Source organism: Sebastes fasciatus, chromosome 13, assembly GCF_043250625.1.
Source record: "Sebastes fasciatus isolate fSebFas1 chromosome 13, fSebFas1.pri, whole genome shotgun sequence".
NCBI classification, from domain to species: Eukaryota; Metazoa; Chordata; class Actinopteri; order Perciformes; family Sebastidae; genus Sebastes; species Sebastes fasciatus.
The window spans coordinates 22573792-22592636 of NC_133807.1; the positions used below are offsets into that span (position 1 = coordinate 22573792).

The window sequence follows — 18845 nt, forward strand, 5'->3', positions numbered from 1 at the left end:
CCTTCTACCTCACGTAAACAGTTGCTTATGTACTTGTGTAAAAACCTGTGTGTCAAAAGCAAACAGATGCAGCTTGTAGTGATTGTATTTGTAAAAACTGTGTATTGTTATGACATATCAGTGTATATCATAGATCCACTGCTTTTTAATCTGTGTCTGGCTATCCAACGCTTGGTGGCCACAAACAGGAAGGTATGACCCAGTCTGTCTTATGAAACTTATGATTGCCATCAAATGACTCTTATGTGCCCAAAGGAAGAGCAGTCAATGAAACAAAATGGCTCCCTTTGCTCAGTCATTGCCGGCAATTTGGCCGAGGTTTCCTTGGCAACACAAACTTGGTTTCTCACTGAGGACAAGGAGAGATGGTGCTGTTACAACGCAGCAGCAACAACTCTCACATCCAACAGCAACAGCCTTGATTTCCTTTTCTCATCAATTCCCCCCTCAGTGTCAGCAGGCGTGGTTAGAGTAATGCCGAGCGGACTATTGATCTCACATGGACGAGAGATCTCAGATGAGAAACACAAATCACAAATGTTTTTGGGTGTTTTACTGCAATTGAGGACAGGGAAGGGGTTGTATTCAAATGATTTGTCTTGCCCTCCATCAAGGGACTATTTTCTGTTACAAATCACTCAGAGGTTTTTTAAAAAAAAGTTAAAATAAAAGAACCTTTTTTTCTTTTTCCTGCTGAGCGTTCCCTGATCAGAGATTAATAAAGAGGATAATGTGATTTGGCAATAATCTTATCATTACATCAGTTCATTTTTTTGGCCAGTGTCAGTGGTGTTTTTATGTGTTAGTGCAGCCTCAGAGACTATAACTGCCAGGATGTCGTTCAGGAAATTGTGCTATTGGACTGGTTCAATGGCTCAGAATCATTTTTATGGTGAGATGACGGGACCAGAGGTGTCATCTAATGTTCTACCCCATATAAAAGATATGAAGACATGATTATTCTGATATTAAGATGTTTGGAAGATATACATCATCAAGCATCTTAAAGGAAATTAAGTAATTAAAGGGACAGTGTGTAGGATTTGGCGACATCTGGTGGTGTGGTTGCAGATTGCAACCAACTGAATACCCCACCACTCATTCCTCCCTCTCCAAGACTGAGGTAACATGAGTTCAAAACCATGGTAACGCCGTTCGCCTTGCTCAGAGGCCATCGTTACCATATTAACACTACTTCAGACGGCGGCTGGTGGTATCACGGTTTTGCACTCTGCGGCTCACGTTACCGCAGTTTTACAAGCGTGTCGGAGAACTACGGTGGCCTTCAGGTAACGTAAAAATGTGAAAGATTCTCCTTAAAGCCAGTGTTTGGTTTGTCCGTTCTGGGCTACTGTAGAAACATGATGGAGCAACATGGCATACTCCGTGAAGAAGACCCGCTCCCTATGTCGATCAAGCCCTTAGGAAGTGCGCCGGATTTGAAGCAAAGTAGTAAAATAGTGGCCGAACAGTGTTACTGCACGTGATGCCATTGGGCCCAAAAAGACCAGTATGAACACTCTAATAGCCCTTATTTAAATCATTAGGTCCTAAAAGTTGTAAAATACACTAATTGCCAAATCCAGAGTTATTTCCCTTCCTCCGTTCATCTGAATTAGAACCAGATTGAGGGCTGGGAGGCAAAGTTAAAGGAAATGCTACTGCGCCTGCTCCATGGGCCCAATGGATGCAGATGAACGCCGGATCATCCGGGTAATTTTATACTCGAAAGTTAAGCTTTTTTTGCTTCATGCGCCACTGAGCAACTCTCATAGGAATGAACGGAGCCCCGCCTTGACCGCTGTATCTAGTTCTCTTAATACATCCATGACGTAGATAGAAACGGCTCATTCTAAGCTTAAGAAAACACAATTTATCTTAGTGTCAGGTTATTATACACTAATGAAAACAGTTATGAATATTATATTCCATTTCTGCTCATAAATCCCCTGAAATGTTACACAGTTGTTCTGTTCCTTTTCCTCCAGTTGTACAATGACTGATCTAGTTACACTGAGCTCAAAAAATAGACTATAGAAGAAGCTCGTAGCTGTCCAAGGAAAACATATTTATCTATTTTTGATGATTTTGTTTTATTTGTCAGATAAACTGAAGGATTAAGTGTACCTTCATGAGAAAATTCTCCTACATCTTAAGCTAAATACACAATTTAAAAACCCAGTGGATTTCCCTAAAATGTGTTGTCACACAGCTGAAGCAGATATTCTTAGCTTGTGGTTGTGAAAGTTGATATTTTGGATGGCTTTCATAGAGCCGCAATGATGCAACTTACAGTCTGATGTAATATGTGTCATTTCTGTGTGTGTGTGTGTGTGTGTGTGTGTGTGTGTGTGTGTGTGTGTGTTTTCTCAGATTTTAAGGATAAAGGAAGATGCTTTTATATTTATGTGATATGATAGAATCAGAACTGTGCTAGATTAAAAATATATCTTCCTCTTTGGTTACGGCTAATCAAACATGCATAGGCCTTCTTGTGCATGTGCCTCTCTTCCTGCCTGTCTTTATCTCACTGGGTGTGAATATTAAATGTTGCCTAAGCAAGCAAATCATTTTTTCATCATTCATTTAATGCAAACTCATCCGGCAGTCCGGCAGCTCAGCTATGCCATTAAAAAACGGAGGTAAATGCACGTTTTGTGTTGCTTTACTCTCTGGTAACGGATAAGACATGCTCTTTACTCCGTCAGGCATAAATGACCTTTATGGATGCCTTTCAGTTCAAGTCCTCAAGTCAGCCTCCATTTCAAACAAGCCACTGCTTATCAGTAACCTATTACTTCTTGCTCTGGCTGCCTTCGCAAACATTGGCTGAGGCATTTGCCACAACTATGTACACACTTTCAAATAAAGCGAACGCAAACACAGATATCCGAAGCATCCACAGAAGCACACAGTCTCGCAGCACTTTGTCTTTAAGAGTTATCTTGGACGAACGTAGCACTTTTTGATTTCAGCTGGCACAGTTATAAGGAACTGTGTTTATGTAATTTGGAATAGAATGTCATCCAGCTCTCCTTTTCCTAACAAAACAGATACCACGGCTACATTTCTCTGTCCTGTGGAATTTTAGACAGGTTGTCTTGAATAAGGGAACCAAAAAATTAGATGTGTCATTTGAGCTACAATGGCTGCTTTCTGCTGAGTTGGATGTGTGTGTGTGTGTGTGTGTGGGTGTCTATTCTCCCCAGACCAGTCGAGGTAATGTGATTGTGTTTAATGCGCTCTTTACATACCCTTGAGCAAAACGCGTCCATGCTGTTATTGACTGGCTTGTTTGGGACAATAAATAATGCAAATCACATTTACCTTCCACAGAAGATACGTGTGGAATGGGAATTCTTGGATGCCTTTCTGTTCAGCTGAGTTTCATTGAACAACCAGTTAAGCTTGAATGATGGTTTTGTGCGAACACTAACATACTTTTTAGTTTGCTAAAACAACATGTGAGATTTTTTAGTGTGTCCAAAACCTTAGTATGAAACCAATAGTACGTGAATTGCATACTATTTCCGGTGTGATATTACAGTATGGAAACACTGGACATTACGGCTGCATACATATCCCACAATGCAATGCGGTAGCAACAACAATGTCCATAACGGACGTTGACGCACAGCTCTGTAACATCAAAGAGTATAGAAGCAAAGAGACGAAACTACTGTGCTTTTTTTGACAAAAGCTGCTAGACGCCACTGCCATAGCCATGAATGTATAAAGAGACGTCTGTAAATCAGAGGATCATTTGTTTTTAGGTAAATCAACTTCCCAGTACAAACACTTAAATATCCGTCATTTAAATCATTATAACCTAAAAGTTGTTAAATTAACTAATAGCGGAATCAAGAGTTATTTTCCTCAGCATAATGAACGAGCATCAGACCCACAGGACTGCACCGCCCTGCACGCTCATATGACATATCAGGTTCTGCCATCTTCCTGCTAGCTGTATGCAGCTGTAATAATGGATATATTGGCTGTAATTCATCACTTTTATAATCTTATAATACACCCATGGGCTGTATGCTGTGAGCCTGTACCATGGTGGATGTATTAACGTCTCTGTTGGGCAGCGGTCGGTCAAAAAAGTTTAATAAATAAATACGTAAATAGTTATAATAGTATGCATATTTATAATATTTTTATTGTTCAACACAGGAAATTTCATTAAAGAGAGAGACATTCAAATTATGAAAATAGTATACTTTGTAGGCGGTTGTTTTGCTGGCATCCTGTAGTCGCTTTCAGTCCAAAAGGGCGGAGGCGTAGCTCTGCTGCTGGGTGCTGATGTTGCAATGGAACGAACAATTGACTTTCACTTCTTAGTAATATACGTTCTTTGGTAACTTTTCAATTTAAGTTAAAGTATAAGATTTCACTTTGCTAGTTGTAATATATTTTTAAAGTTAGTTCAGACTTTATGATTCTCACAAATCATCGTTTGGTCACATGAGTTTTGTACAGGTTACCATGGTTACGCATATCCAACCGGCAAGGAGGCTCTCAGGAAGTGACGATGTTAATTACTGCTCAGTGAAAAGATACATACTACTGTTTATTCACACAAAAGTATGTTGAACGATAGTACACATATTGAGTGTGTAGTGCATAGTATGTGATTTTGGACGAAGTAGAATAAATCACAAGTCATGTCTTGAAATTTATATTTAACTGTTTATTAACCCTGCCCTCTTCCTTCAGGTGGTGTGGGTATTGCAGCCACACAGCTGTGCAACACGGTGAAGGACGTGACCGTGTTCGGTACGGCGTCCGCCAGCAAGCACGAGACCATCACCCAGGGTGGAGTCACGCATCCCATCGACTATCGCACCAAGGACTATGTGGAGGAAGTCCGCAAGATCAGTCCGAAAGGTGAGAAACTTGTCTGCACTGAGATAAGTGCTCTAAATTTGGAGTTTGTGTGCGCAAGGGGTTGGAAATACTGAACAAGTGTAAACTATAATCAAGATTTAGATCACTGCTTCATAAAGCAAATAGTAACAATCAATATATTCCCACTGGCACAAAGCAATATTGTGTGACTGCAGCGTTTGTTGATCAGTGTTGAACAAACTGCCTCACTGACATGAGATGTTATATTTTCATACACTTTGTTTTTTCTCGTGACACAATTCTCAGCAGAGCTGGCTGCCATGTACACTAGACTGACAGCATGTAGGGAGTCATTTTTCACATTTCGCTAAACAGTGACTGTTTGTGGATTCTCAACGCCATCAATAATGTATCCGTAGAGTTTTATGGAGATGCCGCTCCTGGGCTCGCTGAGAAAAACGCTGCTTTTCAACAAAATGAAAGAACGTCCAGTTCCTGGAGACTGTTATTATGCTCATTTCACAGTCCCCTCTTCAACCCATCTCTGTTCTTTGTAGCGTGGAACGAGACAGTCAGACCTTACAGAGACAGATAGGACGAGAGCGAGGACTGACACTTTAGACAGAATGTATCTAATTAGAAGCCTGGATCAATGTGCAGCGCTGCTCGCCACCTTTCCCTCCGTCTTTGGCTCTCCGTCATTTCATCTGTGCTGTGGTCAAGGCAGAGTCCTGCTGTGAGCCTTCCACAATCAATAGAAGCAGGGTTTAACGGAGCAAGGAGGGGCAGCCCAATTTGAGGAGTCCCCTCTGGTACAAAGGAACATCATTAAGGCCGAGCCTACATGGCGAGACATTAATAAGCCACAGAGAAACCTTCATAGTTAGGTTCTTTACCATCTGTTCAGATGTTGGTTTGTTATTCTTTCCACCTTAGAATGGAATGACGGAGAGACTTTTAATCCCTCTTGTCTTATCAGCGACAAGAATGAGAAAACATAAAACAAGTAGGATCTCACCGCGCTCTCCTCCTCCCCTCTCTTGGCATACGTACGGGCTCCGCTTCGCGTAAACATGGCACAACTTGGCTACACTCGCTACTCCTAGTGAACTCTGGCATGCGGAGGGGGCTGCTGAGGAGACTTGGCAGGCTGCTCTCGCTGAATTCACACCAGCGATAATAACTGTCCCCTTCTTCTCTCTTCTGCTCCAGGGATGGACATAATACTGGACCCTCTCGGAGGATCCGACACCCATAAGGCCTACAACCTGCTGAAACCTATGGGCAAGCTTATCACCTATGGTAAGTAGTAAAAAAAACCTGAGTAGATCAGTTATTTTCCAAGTTTGAAGCAGCTCTATTTGAATCCTCAGCGATACAACACAGCCCCTGAAGGAGCTAATGCAATAAGATTTGGTTAAAATGGTCAATCTGGAAGAATGCTTGGCAATTTCAACAGTTTTCCACACATAACAATCAGATTCAGAAGCAATTTTATGAGCCAAAGTCAAATAAAAACGAAGCCTCCACAAGCAAACGTCTTGTAACTGCAGTGGAAAAGACTCACGCAGAGCTTCCCCCAGGCTGTATGTATCTATCCAACCAAGCTTCTCCAGATTTTGATATTTTAAAGTTACCAGGACTTCTTATGTAATGCCTGAACCCAAATATGCGGTTTATTAAGCTTGTTGGCAGCGCGGCGCAGCATGGTAGGAAGCACAAAGGTAACCTTCCTGGTTAGCTTCCTGCCGAAACTAGCAGCTGACAGAAATACCCATGAACGGGGTATTCCTAAACACATCTTTACTCTTACGGACTAACTCATGTATACTTTACTCTATATATTATGATTATCTGCAAGTTCTTTACTATGTAGCAAGCAGGGCTGCAACCAATTATTATTTTCATTATCGATTAGTTGTTTTGGTCTAAAATAATGTCAGAAAACAGTGAAAAATGTCAATCAGTGTTTCCCAAAGCCCAAGATGACGTCCTCAAATGTCTTGTTTTGTCCACAACTCAAAGATATTCAGTTTACTGTCATAGAGGAGTAAAGAAACCAGAAAATATTCACATTAAAGAAGCTGGAATCAGAGAATTTTGACTTTTTTTCTTCAAAAAATTACTCAAAATAGTTGGATTAATTTAATAGTTGACAACTAATCAATTAGTAGTTGCAGCTCCAGTGGCAATTTGTATAGCCTACTTGTTATTTTTAAATATTACCCCACTTTATTGCAAATAATTTCAAAAAGCAGCTGCAAATTCACTCATTTTGTACTGCTTGATTTTGGAAAAAAAACTCCACGAGATCCTGGAGTGTAACTGTTAAGCAAATTAATACAGTACATGAATTAGTCGTGGGTTTGCTCACACACTGAATAAAGCTGCTTCCTGGTGGGCAGGGTGACCTCTCTGTGGAGGTCTGTGTCCTCAGCGTACTGTGTGTCATCTGTGGGAAGGCCTCGCTCTGCATCGATGCCAATCTGGAACCAGCATGCATGCAGCAGTGGGCGGGGTCGGCATCCATGAAGAACAGGGCCTTGCCTTAGCATGCTACACAAAAACCCACCACCCAGCATGGTGCCCCCCACCCCACCCTCGCCCATTCACCCTCTCTCATCCCTACAGAATCCCCCCCTCATCCTCCAGGTCCACCACCCCTCTCCCAGTCCCTCTGTGGCGTTTGCTTCTCTTCCAGTTTATCAGAAGTATGCATGTCGGAACAATGGTCGTTTTATCCACCACACGAAACCTGGAATGTGTCTGAATGCAGCAGGCCGGGTCCCTCTCTTCCCTCACAGCAAGCTTTGTGTCCCCCGTTTCCCCCGAGAGAGACAGTGAGAGCATCGGAGGATATGTGAACACAGAAGGAGGCGATAGGAAGGGACAGTGAGAGCCGAAGTGCTAAAGAAGGTTTACAGGGTGGATGTGTAGGTGAGAATGTGAGAGAGACGGAGCGAAGATACAAACCTCAACTAACAAGAAGAGGCACCCGACAGGATTTAATGTTCATTTGATATGTTGCCAAATGAACGTCATAAAATTGTAAAATATGAAAAGATGAGGCATCACCAAAGACCAAGATGATGTCTTCCGATTAGGGCGGCCACTAACAATTATTTTCATTATCGATTAATCTGCAGATTATTTTCTAGATTCATTGATTTTGTCTATAAAATGTCAGTAAATAATGAAAAATGTCCATCCCAGTTTCTCAAATTCCAAGGTGATGCCTTTAAATGTCTTGTTTTGTGAGACCAAAACCCAAAGATATTCAGTTTAATATGATGTAAAACAGAGAAAAGCAGGAAATAATGGACTAATTGTCGCAGCTCTACTTCAGATTGATTGTTTTTTCTCAACCAACGGTAAAAAAAATCCAAAGATATTCAATTAACAATGACATAAAACAAGAATCCTCAAATTTGAGAAGCAGGAGCCAGCGATGATTTGGCATTGTTTCTTGATAAATGACTTAAAAGATTAATTAATTTATCAAAATTCAGTCAGTTATTTTCTGTCAATAACCGAGTGACGCTAAAAGAGAGAAGTTGATGATCGGGTGAGGGAAAAGTGGGAGTAGGGGGCAGATCATTTGATAGAAAATGAACCAGATCTTCATCATTGAGGTTCTTTCTCTCTCCGTCAGGTGCGGCTAACATGCTAGCGGGCCAGAAGAAGAACCTGATCGCCGTGGCCAAGAACTGGTACCATCAGTTCTCCATCCACACGCTCAGCCTCATCCAGGGGAACAAGTCGGTGTGCGGCTTCCACCTGGGCTACCTGGACGGGGAGATGGAGCTCATCACCCAGGCCATGAACACCGTCCTGGATCTCTACAAGCAGGGCAAGGTCAAGCCCCGCATCGACTCCACTTGGCACCTTGAGCAGGTTCGTGGTTCCCTTTACACCTGATATGTCAAAAATGACATCATCACGTATTGTGCGTAAAGCACGCACGCTATCTTTTCAGACATGACTGCCACAATAAAATAAAAGCAAATAACTTAAATTAAGAAGTAAAATAATGAAATAGAAAGCCGGCCAATTCGTTTTCAAACGCTTTAAAAGCAGCACATCTCTATAGGATATTAAACCTTTCAACCATCGTTTCATTATAACACATTTAATATTTGACTCCTTTCTTTACAGGGATTGAATAAAGGTGATAAAGTATGTCCTTGAATATGAGATATGAGTTTACAGTCATCCGTGGAGGTCCACGCCACGGACATAAACAACGTTTGAGGCACCGGGTTATAAACGTCACTATTTTTATGGACTTTTATTTAGCATATTCTGTATGTTCTCTTCGGCTCAAGTCAGTTCTCTACCATTCATGTTAACCTGTCGTTTACCTGTGTCCATCTCAACAAATGCCTGTGCAGGCAGCCCTTAATCCTCTGCCTTTTGGTTCACTTCCTGCAATTGGGTCTGATTATGTTCTCACTACAATCAAACTACACTAGGGTTGCTTGGAAACGGTCTTAGAGCACCTCTCGCAAGCAGTCTCAGACCCGTTGTTTTGGTCCACACCAGAGTACCATTACTACAAATAAGCTGCACCAGAGTTTAATTAAAATGGAGATCGATTAATCGACAGGATGTTTTACAAACTGTCGCTATCAGCGGAACTGGGCTCTGATAGTGACCGATGGCTGCGCAGCCTCCACCAGTCACGCGTGGGACGTACATCACCGTTTTGCATGTTTTTGCATTCCACATACACAGAGTCATGGTAGAGGGGGAGAAAAGAAGTTCTCGCAACATTATCAGCTCTTTTTCCCAGATACCAGGCAGGCAGACAGGGAGGAAATAAATCATTCACTGTTACTTTAACTTTCTACCAATTTGGTGTTTTCTCTTCCACATAACCCCGCCACATAACCATCCATCCATGAAATGAAATCGCACACTTTAGGATCCTCCTTAACCCGGAATATTCACGAACATCAATGGTTTATAAGAGTTGTATTTAACAACGTAACGGGACGCGCAACAGAAGTAATCCTGGCCGGTCATACGCCACTGAACAGCGCATTGCACATTATAGATAAATAGAACATATTCCAACAATGTAATCCAGCAAATCACACTTCAGGATATTCCCTTATAATGATTAGATTTTGAGTGACAAACAAAATTATTTATTAAAAACGGATTATGCAAAAGTAGTCGACTAGGCTGCTGCAGAAGTAAAGAAGATATTGGCCGATTAATTGGCTTTATCTTGCTCCAAACTATCATTATTATATTAGCCTTTAAAAATCCATCGGTCAACCTCTAAAACAGACTAAGTGTTGGCTCGTGAAAGCGCCCTTCGTGTGACTAAATGCATCCCTGTGCACCTCAGTCTGGATATCCAGATGATTCATTGTGACACGGGTCATTTACACCTGAACTACATCCATTTTTACACCATGTGCTTACAACCCAGCCACCCAGAATTCATGTGAATGCCAGGTTTGGTTTGTGTGTGTGCGTGAGGTTTTGCAGTGTGGATCTGCAGGAGCAGGGTGTGGCTCTCGGATTCAATAAGGCTCAACAATCAACAGGCCAAGTTTGTCCACAAGAAGAAGCTCTGTGTCTCCTCGAGCATAACTCGCTCAGCCAGACAGACTCAGATTGTCGCTGGCAAAATTAACACTGCCAACAGATATGAATAGAGAGAGTGTGAAAAACACCGAGAGAAAGAGGGAGTCAGGGGGCTGACATCTTCTGTTGTCAGAGTCGGAGCTGGTCAGTATTTTGGCCGGAGAGAAACGCCCGCTGTCTTTCTCCGCCATCTGACGCTCTTTCTCTGCCTCTCCATCTGCCTGCTCTTTATATCTCTCTGTCTTTAGGTTATTTGACTGTCTCTCTGTGTCTCTCCATCTCGCTGTATTCTCTCCTTCTCCCTCCTCACAGTGCATCTTTTTTGCTTTTTTCCTCTCTTGTTGCTATGGCGACATCCTTTAGTCAGTGTGTGCGTCTGTCTTAGGGAGGGGCCCTGATGTATGAGAAAGAGACATGGAAGGAGCGTGGTAAAAACGAGGAGAGAAGAAGGTATATTTCAGACTGGCTTGAAGCGATCGGGCGTGGAGAGTTTCAAGTGTTTGCATCAAAGACAAAAAGCTGTTAATCAGATAAATGATCGATCATTACATTAGACGAGACGAAGCCACTCCCTGACTCCATCCATCACAGCCCTTCCTCCTCTGTCAGCCTCTGTTTTTTGCTCCAATAATCAATGAACATGCTTGGACAATATTTGCAGATTAGCATTGTCCCTCCCTCCTGTGGTTTCTCGTGGTTCATTATCTTCACTGATACCCAAGAGGATAATGGTCATGTCTGCTGCAGCCACAAATAGCCCACTCCAGTCCGAGATGCCCAGGAGCCCAGAGAGGTCGACAGATCTTACAGAGTGAAGGGTGGAAGTGGGTGGAGTCGTCAAAAGAGCCTCAGTCGCCCTCGCTGTGACTTTCATTCACATTGAAGATGATTCTTATATTTCCCGGACCTGCCCCTCCCTCCCTTTCAGTTTCGGCGAGGCGTGTTTCTCATCCGAAGGACACCAGTTGCTCCCTTCGCTCCCTCCCTCCCCTCGACTTCCAACTCCCACACTCCCCCTCTTTCCCATGTGTCTGAGTCATCAGGGCCACGTTTCAGCCAGGCTTTACGTTGCTAGGAGATGGCCCTGTTGCCGTGGCATTGGTCGTTAGGTGGTCTGCCTGCCTCGCACGAAGAGGGGGATTGGAGGGAGGAGGGGAGTGGGGGAAGCGATGGAGACGGGAACAGACAGTGGCCAGAGCTCGGTGGTCAAGAGGAGGGTGGGGCTGGTCTGGCTCGGATTCTCCTCTCGTCGTTGTGATTGACAGTCAGTTAGTCGATCCATCATTGGACGGCGGTTTGGCTGACTAGCTGTCAACACAAGAGTGTAGCTGATTGGTTGACTCCATTAAATTCAGCTTTTATACCACAAACAAAACATGTGATTAAAAAACAATGTACGAGTTTAAAAAAAAGATTTTCCATGATAAACATCCACTTCTAACCTCGGTTAGTTACCTCAGTTTTAACCTGATAAATGCTGTGTCCGGGGGATTAACCTGTGATTTAAAGGATAGGTTCGCATTTTTCCAAGTCTGTCTCAAAACAGCACTCAAGTGCCCATTTGAACATTGCAAAATGGTCGCTGTAATTGTTCCTCTTGTCCATTCTGGCTTCGAAGAAATCCCTTCTTAAAGCAATTCCAATGTAAGGGGGACAAAGTCCTCATTCCGTACAAAAATGCATTCTAACAAGTGATGTTTTCGCTGATGCTAATGCTCTTCAGATGTCACTTAAAGGTAGAGTGTAGGATTTGGCGACATCTTGGTTTGTGGACTGCCGTTTTGAAGCCTTGAGCTCAGCATTTTGGCCGTCGCCATCTTGGTTTTTGCAACCAGAAGTGACACGAGAGGGTGGAGCTAAGTACAAAAGGCTGAATAAGACATTTTTAGGTGACCAAAATGTTACAATTAACTTTCGTGAACTGAAAACACACTATGAGAGGGTTAAAGTTGTAAGACGAAAACAACTCCCAGAACGGACAATGCCGTGGTAGCGACCTGTCAATCACAAGATAGCCACGCCCTAAAGCATCCCCTGCTTTGTGGTCTATTTGACTCTAAATGGGACCATAATTTACTAAATGAACATCATGCTGTATTGAAGAAGACTTGAAACTAGCGATTGAGACCATAAACTCATGTTTACAATGTTTACTGAGGTAATAAATCAAGTGAGAAGTAGGGTCATTTTCCTCAGGAGTCGCCCCCTGCTGGCTATTAGAAAGAATGCAAGTTTAAAGCACTTCCGCATTGGCTTCACTTTTCAGACCCGGAGGTTGCCAACTGGAATCACACTGGGAAAGAAGCTCTTTACGACTATGAACAGGAGGAACATGTACAACCACTAAAAACTGTTGCTGGAGGGCAGATTTGAAAAAATTAGAATTTAACCTTTAATAATGAGACGTAGTTCTTACTGATCTGATAGCTGCAGTTATTGATTGATTCATCTGCAGTGGCTCACAACTTCATTTTACAAACATTATGACATAAGAATTCACATTAGAGCCATTATTAAACTCTAGCACCTACTAGGATTGACAAGACCAGCACTGAACCAAGACCTCAGATCCAACATTAACACTCCATCATCCAGGAAATCTGCCTCACGCCGCCTCCTTTCTGTCCTTGATGAAGAACACATTTTAATGTAGAGATGATATAATTAAAATAAATGTGTTGTTCGGTGGCATTGAGATATTAGATAAAATGATTACTTTCTCCGTCACGTCTGTATTTCTTGCCTGCTTATAATCATAAACATTTCATTATATTTATACATTCTAATATTGAAAGTATCTGTATGCAGTGCATGTTATCCCCCTCATTTATTTTGTTATCCTTCTGTTATCCTGTTTTGTTCTTTGCTTTTTGCTGCTGCAACAATTTCATTTCCCTTCAAAGATTATTAAAGTCTCATCTAAACAAATTTCTCATATACAGCATATTAAAGTGATATTTGAGGCTGTAGGATTTGTTTCTAGTGTGAATGTGAGGAGGCTCGTATTGCTGTGGGAATGTGTCGGTGGAGGAGAATCTGGCTACTAGTGCGTACGCTCAATACATTTTTCCTCAATGACAGGTGTATTTAAAATCCTTCATCGCCCTCCTCTCACCCTGCACTCTTTAATGTCGCCTTATGTAACCGTCTCTCTCCTCCCATCCCTCCTCCAGGTGGGCGACGCCATGAGAAAGATGCAGGAGAGGAACAACATCGGCAAAGTGATCCTCAACACGGAGCCGATGCCCGAGGAGGAGAAGAAGGAGGAGCCCAAGAAGGAGGACAAGAAAGAGGACAAGAAGAAGGACGACAAGAAGAAGGATGACAAGAAGAAGGACGATGGCAAGAAGGAGGAGAAGAAGGATGACAAGAAGAAAGAGGAGCCCAAGAAGGAGGAGAAGAAGGAGGAGGAGAAGAAGGAAGAGCCCGCTAAGGAGGAGAAGTGAGAGGGAGGGATGGATAGTCAAGCAGACCGGCAGGGAGTTTGTGTCCTGGGAGCAGGGGGTGGGGGGAAGGATGGAGATGGGGATGGAGATGGGGATGGATGGGGTGGGAGGGTGGGGGTGGAGTGTACGCAAGAGTCAGAAGGGTAGATTACAAAATTATCACACCACTGTCGATCGTTCATCTCTTTCGCCTCCCCTCCGCCTCACCACAATGCCGGTGATTACTCAGGCCTGGCTCCACCCACCCCACCCCCTCCTCCCGTCCCGTTTTCTTGCCTTCATCTAAAAAAAAAAATAATAATAATTCCAATCACTTGTAACACCTTGTAAGCTCCAAACTTATCTCTCTGCCTCACAAGATCGTGAAAGCAGTCGCAACACTCGAGAGATTTTTTCCTCCTATCGGGAGTGACGGAGACAAGAGGTGGATTGTGGGTATGGTCCAGGCCTGGGGCAAATTACTGTTTCCTTGACAACCGTAATCCCTGCTCGCACTCCGGCCCCACCCTCGACCCCCCGTTGCCCCTCCGCACCTCAACTCCCACTGTGCTAAATTGTTCTGCTCTGACTTCCACCTGCCACCTCCTCTTCCCCCCTCACTGTGCTGAGTCCCCCCCCCCCCCCCCCCCCCCCCCCCCCACCCACCACCACCACCACCTCCCACACCACCCACCCTACCCCCACCCCCAACCCATCCACGGGCCGGACCCACAGACAGGCACAAAGACAGGCAGATAAACGGAGAACCACACCCACCCACGCGTTGCTCTCTTAGTGTCCAACGCTTAGTTATGTCACTGCGGATGAGTCAGAGATGCCTGTGATTGGCTGATGCACCCCGGCTCCCTCTGGAGATATTTGCATCATGGTTCTGATCAAGATGTTTGATTGCTCAGGCCTAACATGCTTATCATTTTAGCTTCGATATATCAGCGGAGAATGGAGCTCCATAATTCATGCGTTCCCACCAATTTCCAGTAATAGTGACTGCACTTTTGCACTCGCCTGAATATGAATTTCCCTCATAATGAGCCTCTCTGTGCAGCGTTGAATAGGGAGGCAGAAAATCATCGCTCAGCTTCCCTCTCCTTAGTTACAGATTTTTCTAGCTGACCAACTGTTGGCAAGAAGTGCGCAGTGCCAATTAAGAGAGAATTTCTGTTCAAACACACATACACACTCTGAGTGTGATGAAAGAGGCACTGTCGCTGCTGAGACAGCGTCTGAAATAAGAAATATCAGCTTCTTTTTCTCTCCTCGGAATCAGGCTTTCTCCCTCCCCGAATCCTCCTCGAGGCATTCCATGGCATTCTGCTCCTTTCACAGTGACCGCTCGCCTGTCGATCACCCTGACCTGAGAGAGGAGATTTCAATTCAAGCTGGCGTCCATACTTCGCCTCCCCTGCTTGTCTCTACTCTCCCTCCTCTTTCCATTTCCCTCTCTATGGTCGGCATAGCAACAGGCGTCAGGCTCGTCAGAGAAGGCACTGTGGTCTGTTTCTCTGCCTCCCTAACTCTGTATTTGCCAGTCGGTGCTGTCAAATCTAGTAGTGCTCCAACAGGTGTAAAATGTATTAAGGGTTTATCAAGTATTGCACTAAACCAAACAGTTTGTTCAAACCAGTGAAATTGAAATCAAGTATTGACAATGTGTGCAATCGGTTGTGTGCTTGCAAAAGCAGTGCACCGCTCCCCCTAATGGCCGGTAGGCATTTAGTCTCACTTAAAAGTAAATCCTTAGCGTTTCATCATAAATCCCACTGGGTGGACTCTAAATCTTTCATGTAGGAGGATATCAACTTTAAACCTTTAGACATTTATCTACCTGTCTGGCTTTCTGTCTGTCTGTGAGCCCGACCTCGGTGTCGAGACTCAGATGGTGACTCTGACCACTTTGTAAAAAACACAAATGTTTGAAAAAAAAAAAAGGAAAAAAGTTGTTGTGTTAGCATGAGTGGCCTCCCTCATGTGCTGTGTGTGGTGTGCCATTGTGTGTGAAGATGTGTGTGTCCTCAGGTCGTTTGTCAGGTTTTAAAAGCACCCTACCTATCCCTGCCACGACCCCTCCTCACACTACTCTGCTACAGTATTATGTAGCTCCGAACCCTCCCTCTTCTTACCCTCCTCCTGTCTGATAAGAGGCCTGTGTTATGAGGACAGTTGGTATTAGTATTTTGCACTCTGCTCGCTGATCTTAATGCACTTACAGGCATGGCGGTCGCACTCCGAGTCCCACACAGGCTTTGATTCTGCTCCAGGTTTGCAGCCTGTTTCCCGTCAACCACTCCCAGTGTATCTGCTGAAGCTCACTGAAAGCACAGGTGGCACACACACACACACACACACATACACACACACACACACACACACATGATCATGTAAAGGTCCCCCCTCATTTTCAGCTCGCCAGTCCCTTCCCAGGCCAGCTTCTCCTGGGTGGCAGCTAAAATCAAAGCATTCATCCATCCCTGACGGTGGGGAGTAAAACGTGGAGCAGGGCGTAGCAGACTGGGCTGGTGTGCGACCGCCATGCCGGTGTGGGGAGTGACTGTGTCATGTCAGCCTCTGGTTAGTGTTCTGTTCTAATCTGCTGGGCTCCCTTTGTGAACCTGTGGACGGTGCCATGTGAGAAACAAACGCTTCAGTAAAAAAAAAAAAAGGATGTTTTACTTAATATGTTATTTTAATTTACCTTTATATTTCCGTTTGTTTGTCTGTTTTGTTATCCAAGGGTTTAAAGTTCAAAGCTCATACTCTTATTATTATGTGGGGACCTTGCCAACCTGCACTCCTTTTTAAATGTGATCTTTCTGTTGGTTTGAACCATGTGTGCCAAATTGTATGTATATTCCTCTTGTCAATGCTTTGAATATTAACAGTGCATAAAAGAAAATATGAAGAAAATTCTGTTCTTGGATGCATTTCAACCTTGAAGAAAAAGTGGGAATACAAAAGAGTCATCGCGGTGCTGACAGAATTGTTGCTGCAGTTTACAAAAAAAGGTTTTAACACAATTTGTAGTTTTTGGATTGGTTGCAGTCTTGCTCCAGCGTAGGCCTGCATTGTGCCTCTCTCCTTGCACACAGTTTACCTCAATCCGAGGCCTCCGTATTTATATCCTTTTCACTGTGTTTTACCAGCTCTCTCGCATCATGTCGACCACAACTGGTTGAAGTGTTTACAACCATAATATTAGTATCACCGTGAAAAGGGCCTTTAAGGTTCAAAACTCCACCAAGAGACATATAGATTCACAGAAATTTCCTCCCAATCCAAAACTCCATGGTATTCCTCTCTATGGATTCCTTTCGGTTTCTTTCCAAATGGCTTGTGTAGCAAGTGAGGGAGCAGATGTTTTCACACAGCTGTGCAGGGATGCCAATACTGTAACACAGCTGCACAAAACCCCAGCTTATTGGCTGATCTTAGCTCAGCTCCGGCCTGCCCCAGACGCAACATTTCCGCTCTACAGCTGATCTCAGTTCGCTCAAGGATTATTAGAGATGTCCCTCTTTTCCTGTGCTGCATCTTTGGAGCCTCTCTTGGCCGGGACAACAGTCGCAGTCCAAAATTCCTCCCTATATCGCTCCCCCTTTTCTCTCCATACACAATCATAGCGAATAAAACATTAATTTGACATCTGGAATTTGAAATTGCATGCATTCATCGGCATGTGGAAAAGCGATTATGATCTCTTTCTTTCAACGTTTTCCCCCTCGGTTCTTTTTGAGCTAAGATGCCTTTGAGATGAACTCAATCAGTTGGGCGGCTGCCTGAGAGCACTTCCACCACGGCGAAGCTGCAGCGTAATGTCATCTTGAAATGGTTTCCCAGTCATTCCAGACACTTATGCAAGAGTGCTTAGCAACTCGGAGATGCAAGGGAGAAAAACAGTGTTTCAAAGTCAAAAACAAACAAAGTGGTAACTTTCTGAACATTTGCAGTTTTAGATTTGATATTACTAATTAACACTCGTAGTTTTAGGTTTGAAAAAATGCACTAAGACAATGAGTTCTGATAGCTTCTGTCTGTCGTGGCGTGTACAGCTGAAGTCCCTCACAGGCGCCCACCGTTCAGCTTTGAGGTTTCTGTTTTATATGGTTTCTCAGGTCATTCCAAACAGCAGGTTTCTTCACGTAGAAACCACTCCATTTTGCATTCACTACACACACATCATTTTGTTTCACTGCACAAACTGTCACGCCATCCATGTTCGATGTAAGCTTTAGTATTCCCAGTCAAAAGGTGATTCTCTATCAGTGACTCACTGAGAACCCAACAACCACATCTGCCTGCAGCTATTGTTTCCTTAGCGGCCATTTTTCACATCACAGCAACATTGCAGAGATGCCACGGGAGTCCAACCTGGCTGGGCGTGTCGTGTACAGTACTAGGATGCATGTTTAGTCGACCAGAAAATAAGGCATGTGTTGATGTACAGCTCACCGTCTCTTTCCACGATAGTTTAGTAGTCATGTAGTGGCGTGGTGTGAGGGAGGAAATGCCCTTCCAGTCGTATCAAGTTGCCAACTGAAGCCAATCCACTGGCCCCGTCCTCGCCTTCAGCATGGCCAGCTGGTTCACCCATGATACACCTTGACCTATCTCTGGGAATGTTTCACATCTATCCCACCACACACACCTCCTGTCACCACCGGTAATTTTCTACAAGGCATACCCAACAGGTTGATTTCTACGCTAGTTCTCCTCTACTCTGTCCTTCCTTGTGTTGTTGGGTTTGGTTTTTTCCCCGGTTGCAAACACTCTTTCTCGTCTCGACTTTGTTTTTTAAACCCTTTGAATTGATGCTGCTTCTGTGCTTGACTCTGGGTTTACTGCGTGGTGCCATGTTGTCCACATGGCCTCTAGAGCTTGTAACGCTTCAGTGTGTAATGTTACCATATGCCTTACATGTTTTCCAGGACTAATAAAAAAAAGCATAACAAAACG

The 18845-nt window shown here is 43.8% G+C and overlaps 1 protein-coding gene across 1 annotated transcript in view; it reads left to right on the forward strand.

Moving 5' to 3' along the window:
- vat1 (vesicle amine transport 1) overlaps window positions 1–18843 on the forward strand; it is a 36779-nt gene extending 17936 nt beyond the window's left edge. Inside the window, exons 3-6 of the mRNA XM_074656219.1 lie at window positions 4720–4890; window positions 6064–6153; window positions 8504–8745; window positions 13623–18843. Of these exons, the coding sequence (XP_074512320.1) occupies window positions 4720–4890; window positions 6064–6153; window positions 8504–8745; window positions 13623–13895 (776 nt within the window). The 3' untranslated portion in view covers window positions 13896–18843. The remainder of the gene's footprint in view (window positions 1–4719; window positions 4891–6063; window positions 6154–8503; window positions 8746–13622) is intronic.
- Window positions 18844–18845: the final 2 nt, after the last annotated feature.